At 33.9% G+C, this 6,000-nt stretch overlaps 1 protein-coding gene across 9 annotated transcripts in view; it reads right to left on the reverse strand.

Moving 5' to 3' along the window:
* IKZF1 (IKAROS family zinc finger 1) overlaps positions 1-5,798 on the reverse strand; it is an 87,204-nt gene extending 81,406 nt beyond the window's left edge. For all 9 annotated transcript variants that reach the window (XM_081969796.1, XM_081969795.1, XM_081969793.1 and 6 more), the window contains exon 1: positions 5,621-5,798. In XM_081969796.1, coding sequence (XP_081825922.1) covers positions 5,621-5,768 — 148 coding nt within the window. In that variant the 5' untranslated portion in view covers positions 5,769-5,798. The remainder of the gene's footprint in view (positions 1-5,620) is intronic.
* Positions 5,799-6,000: the final 202 nt, after the last annotated feature.

Raw genomic sequence — 6,000 nt, forward strand, 5'->3', positions numbered from 1 at the left:
AATTGCCATGACACCCTGTAGAGGAAAGGGAGGGAAATCCCAGGAGGCAAGCGGAGTTTACACAAATGAAAAATTCTGTGTCCTTTAGTTCTAGAGGAAACACTGCAAAGATGTCTTTGGTTCTCTCAGTCAGCTTACATTTCTAACCTCCACATAAGTCCTGCAATATTATGAGGCCACATTCTCAAAAAATCATCTACACAAAAGGGCTTCAGGAAAGAAACATTTCTCTTAACAAACTGATCTGTTATTGCATATGAATACCTAAACAGAATTTTAAAAAGTAGATATTGTTTACATCTAATCTCAGTAGAAAGGGCTGGACGTAAGTGTGGCTTTAATACAGGAGAAAAAGGACATATTGAATATAGTTCAATGAATTAAATACTATATGTTACCTAGAAATTTAAACTGCCGCATACCTGTAGACCTGATCCAATGTTTATTTAAACAGGTATCTATTAATTAAAACTAAAATAGTTGAAGTTTTTTTTCCCCTGTGGAGCTAACTCTCCAATACAAAGTTGAAAATCTTATGTGCCAACATGCAAATGTCAAACCATCTACAGCATGATGAAATTATAAACGAACATTTTCATTTAATTGTTCTTCATTTCAATATTCAATTATTACAGTATAAATCATGATATACGAATATTTTAAGGCAGAAAATGAACCTGAATGTGTATGTATTGATTTTGGGGAACATAAAGAACCATGCTTCTATCTAGAGTAAATAATGTAAAATTGACACATACCAATGGTTGTTTAGGTCTAACAAAATTCAGATTCAAATCTTGCCTCAATTATGAAGCAAATTTGTGCAGCAATCTCTACATTCAGAGAGAACACACTCAACTGTAGGCACTTTTTGCTAATGAAATAAAGGAGGACTGCTGTCTTACACCTTTTTCTGCAACTCAGAGCATCTCTAAAGATGGACATTACCCAGGTTCTTCAACTTGTTTGCATGACCCAAAGTCAAGCATTCTCCCTTAACCCAATTAAACATTTGGTAATGATATGAGCCTAAAATATTTGAATAATTTTGATTAAAGGATATAGATACATGTCATTAATAAAGAAAACCCCAGAAAGTTAGAGTCAGCAGCTTGTATTTCTGCAAGTAATGTAAAAAGAATTTATTTTCCCATATTTTACATTATAAAAAGTCAGTTTTAATCTAGTTAATAAAGTTAGGTTATGAAGCAAATTCAAGTAATCCTTCAAATTGGGAAATCAGAAATAATTAAGGAAACCATGCCACATATCCTAACATGGGTTATACTGGACCACAACAATTCATAAATGGCTGATATCTTTTATGATGAAATAGTGCCAAACTACCTTTGAACATTTTGTCTTTGACTTTCCTATCATCATAACTTTCAGAATACTTGAACACAATGCTGTTGTACCTATGTAATGAAAATGATTCATTTTTAACCAAAAACAAACTGAAGCCTTTTTCCTTATTTGAAAAGTTCCTATTGACATTAAAAACAACTAACTTCTCTAAGTGATCATCCTTTTGAGTTTCAATGCTTGCTTTGTTCTCTTCACCTTCAGAAGTCAAAGTTCAGAACTTGACTCATAGATTTTCACTTTGGCTCTGCAAAAATGAACTTATTCTCTGAAAAGAGATAGCTAAATATCAGAAAACTTTCTAATATCTTCTAATAAAATACCTGCACTACAGAGAATGGAATTTATATGTTTCATTACGTCTTCCCATTATATATATATATGTATGTATGCATTTATGTATGTATGTATGTATGTATGTATGTATGTATGTATGTATGTATGTATCCTTTTAGTATTGGATACTTAATGTATTTACCCCTTTTACAGGGTATTATAATTTAATATGAATTAGATATTGATATTAAACTCATACTTCTTTTCTGACAACATAAATTAAGTATACTTTTGTTTTAAGCAATGAATAAATTGTCTTGTTTTAATGTATGGAATATTATATTTTCATATTTCTGTTTTACGGTGGCTTGCCTTATGTTGTGCAGGTTTATTTGATGTACTAGCTTATTTAAAAGAGATGGTAATGAACCAAATATATTTGACAGGCTTAAAAAGATCTAACTCTACCTATGAAAGATCAACTATCTTGGTGCGTCAGCATTCAACCAATCTGAGAAAGTCTGGGACACCAATACTTGAATTCACAGTAAGAGCAAAATGTCCTGAATCTACTTACACATTTCACTCACTAAATATGCTGTTGTGTTATATGCAATTCTATTTGTTCAAGCTACTGTATATTAATTTGCATGATACATTTCCAAGAAGAAATGTAAGCCTGACTCCCATATTGCAACTAAATTACAATTCTAAGAATGATGATTAAATCTTAAAATGTTAAGATTTAATGTTATGTTTAATTTAAAAATTAGCTTTTTGTTTAAAAAAATCAAAATTATAGGTTTGTGATACAAAATAACAATATGTTTTCAGTGTAAAACATTTGGAGTTAGCAGTGCAGTTAGAAAAAAAACTTTTCAAAATATGCTCATAGAAGATATTTATCATGATTCCCAAAGCTTCCCTTCATTGCTACTGTGGATTACTTGTGTGAAAAGAAAATTTATTTTGAATCTATGCAGATATAAAGGGAAACCTTTGCAGGGATGGGGTACAGAACAAACACTTCTCACAAACATCAATATTTCTACATGAACATTCATGGCTTTTTTTTTGAAGGGATACAGTTCAATGCTTTGTGTCTAAAAACTACTTTACTCCTGGTGCACTAATAGTAAATCTTTATATGGACTATGACGTAAAATAAATCATGTTCATTTTTCTAAGTTGGTGCATGATCTTAAAAAAATGAAAAAGCTGCAAAAATTTGCATCACAACTACTATACCACCTCTTACTACAACTATTATTATTACCTTTACTATTGCATTAATTCTTTAAACCAAGCATTTTATAAGTATGTTTTCCATTCAATTACTATAAAACACATTTGTCTGGCAAGAATATTTGAGAAAATAAAGTTAAATCAGGGACTCCAAATAGAATTCAGGGCATAAATAAATAGCTGAGAACTGTATAATGCAGAGACTCAAAGACCTTACTGAACTCACTTTTTGGTGCTGCTGAATTATTATTATGGTTACTGTCATTCCATGCCTATTCTTATTTGGAATAAATCTCAATCGCCTCCAGGAATATTTTATACTAGCTGAATTCAAGCAAAAGGTGGTTAAGGACTGTTAATTCAGCTTCTCTTGAGCAGGACTTTCATTAAAAAAAATCTGGGCATGCAGACAATCCTGTTTTTTTTTAAACTTCCCATTTGATGTTGAATTTATGTGTGTGCAATTGTTTGTGTAACTTAACTATGCATTTCAATTTAATGCATTTTTCTTAATTCATAAGTCACACTGGATTCAGAAGATGTTCTGCGAAAGAAGAGTGCACAAAATTGCTTTATTCATTTGCCTGAAGTTTAATTTTAGTACTCAGTATATGTTAAGACTGAATTAAATAGTACAAATTAAATGTTTCCTGTTCATAGATTCAGAGATATAGCTTTATAAATGGGAAGGTGGTAGGGGAAGATTATTAGAAACCTTTAACCATAGTTCTATTTCAATCCCTCCCAGTAAAAATGTTTAGGTTTGGCTTCTCCCAGTAAAAATGTTTAGGGCTCACTGGAGATTTATGCAAGCTAGTCCCATTGTCTTTTAAGGAGGCTTATAGCATATTTACGATTGCAATTTAATGAATTTCTCAGAGGCTGAATTTCTAAAGTTAATCTTGCTTTGACTATGAAGAAATTCTTATTACCCAGCTAATCATGTATTTTTCCTGATGTCTTATTGACAAATACAGTGGATTACTCACTTTTTCATTGTTTTTTATATATAAACATCAGGAAAGATCGGTAGAACTGCATTGCATTGCCCATGGAAAGTAAGCTTTCTTTGTACAATAATTCTGTTTTTAAAATGCAGATTTAATAGTTACATCCTGAATCAATTTTATTTTTTGGTTCAGTGATTAATACAGTTTTAGAAATGCTAATTTCATACTCATGGCTGGCCTTATAAAGTGTAGAGAATCTATAAAAATAAAAAATTCTCTATTGGGACAAATATATTCCTAATTGAAAACTTAAATCTCCCTTTCTTTCAATAACTAAATTTGCTGATTAGAGCATAAAATGCTACATTTCAGTCTTCACTGTCCAGCATATAACTTTCCAAACCTAACTTGTTTGTTTAAGCAAATTTACTAGTAATAAGCAGCCATTAAGTAGAAAAGGGAGACACTTTTTTTCAGTAAAATGAAAATAAATAAATTTAAAAACATGCTATCAGTACTTGATTATATTTTCTATGTGTTGCATTACTGTAATACATTCATTTGATGCAGTCTTTAATACATAAGTTTAAAGAGCCCTTAATTTTATTTTTCTTGTGGAATAAGTATTAACAGATTATTTATAGCTAACACTGGAAGTGCATGCCTGCAACTCATGGACGGTTTGACTGCAAACAAAGTGTTACATGGGGATTTTGTGGAAATTTGGGGCCCAACATTTGGGTATCTTAAGAATCCTTGATTTTTTTACTTCTTGTTTTTTGGGAGGGTGGGAGAGAGTGCAATTGTAAAGTTCAGGAAAAAAACGTTCAGCTTCTTGTATTTGGGTGTTGCAACAGCTTAAAAAGAGGGAGAAATTGTCCCAATTAATGACAGAAAATATTTCCGAAAATAGCTTTTATTTTTTTCAGCTTAATGTTTTTTATAGTCCTCAACTCAGCACTTCAGCTTTGAATTTGTTTTGAATTTCTTATCATTTCCCCTTAGAGTTTAAAACGCAAGTATACAGAAATCCCTTTGCTTATCTCTTTCAGAAATTCAGGCTTTTGGGAGCAACAGCAAAACTTCATAATCTCTTTTTCACAGATTACAACTAACGGGTCAATTTGTAATGGGAAAAGAAAAAGTAGTAAACTCGGTCCAAGAAACAACTATCTTCTCAGGTTTAGAGCCAGACTGGCGCTTTAAAAAATTTCCCTCTTCCGAATAGAGTATTCAGCGCGATATTTGTTAATTATACATTTGTGTGTATGTGTGTGTGAGAGAGAGAGAGAGGAGAGCGCGAGCTCTAGCACTTGTTCGAAGCGCACGCACTTCACTCTTCTCCGTTTGTTTCTGACTACTCAATAAAACTTCTGCTTTTTACACCCTTCCCAAAAAAGTTTACAGCCATAGAGTAAACAGCTCCGAAAGAAATATAAAATGAAAAAGGAAAGGAAAGGAAAAAGAAAAAGAAGGAAGGGGGGGAGAGAACAAATGAAAGAGAGACAGAGACAGAGAGAGAGATAGAGAGGGAGAGAGAGAAAGAGAGAGAGAGAGAGTGGGAGGGAGAGAGAGAAAGAGAGAGAGAGAGATAGAGAGGGAGAGAGAGAAAGAGAGAGAGAGAGAGAGAGAGAGAAAGAAAGAAAGAAAGAAAGAAAGAAAGAAAGAAAGAAAGAAAGAAAGAAAGAAAGAAAGAAAGAAAGAAAGAAAGAAAGCCGCTGTCAAAACAGCAGAATAAGACAGGCCAATTTAGATGGGCGCGCTCTGGCGCGAAAATACGGTACCTGCTCTGGCCGGAGCTGGATGCAAAGAACTCGCCCAGATCTCTCCACTTCCATGTGCAGCGGCTCCTCGGCCAAGCAGAGCGACAGGAGGCAGCTCCGCTCTCAGTCCCTCCCCTCGCCACTCCACTTCCTCATTCCAGTGCAACATCTTTGCAAACGGCCGGTGGCTCCTGCGGGCATTTCGCCCCTGCACTGGGGTTTACGGAGCTTTTTCATTTGTGGGCAGGAGGGAGAGAGCGCGGGGGACTTGTCGTGCCTGTCAGATGATGAAGGCAACACCCCTTCTGCGGCTACCAAAGGTTCCTAAGCAGGACAAGGGCACACTTTGCCTTCTTGGATCCTGATGGAAGTATTGATTTATTTGGTGAAAAAAAAAACCC

This window comes from Natrix helvetica (genome assembly GCF_964273705.1).
Source record: "Natrix helvetica genome assembly, chromosome: Z".
NCBI classification, from domain to species: Eukaryota; Metazoa; Chordata; class Lepidosauria; order Squamata; family Natricidae; genus Natrix; species Natrix helvetica.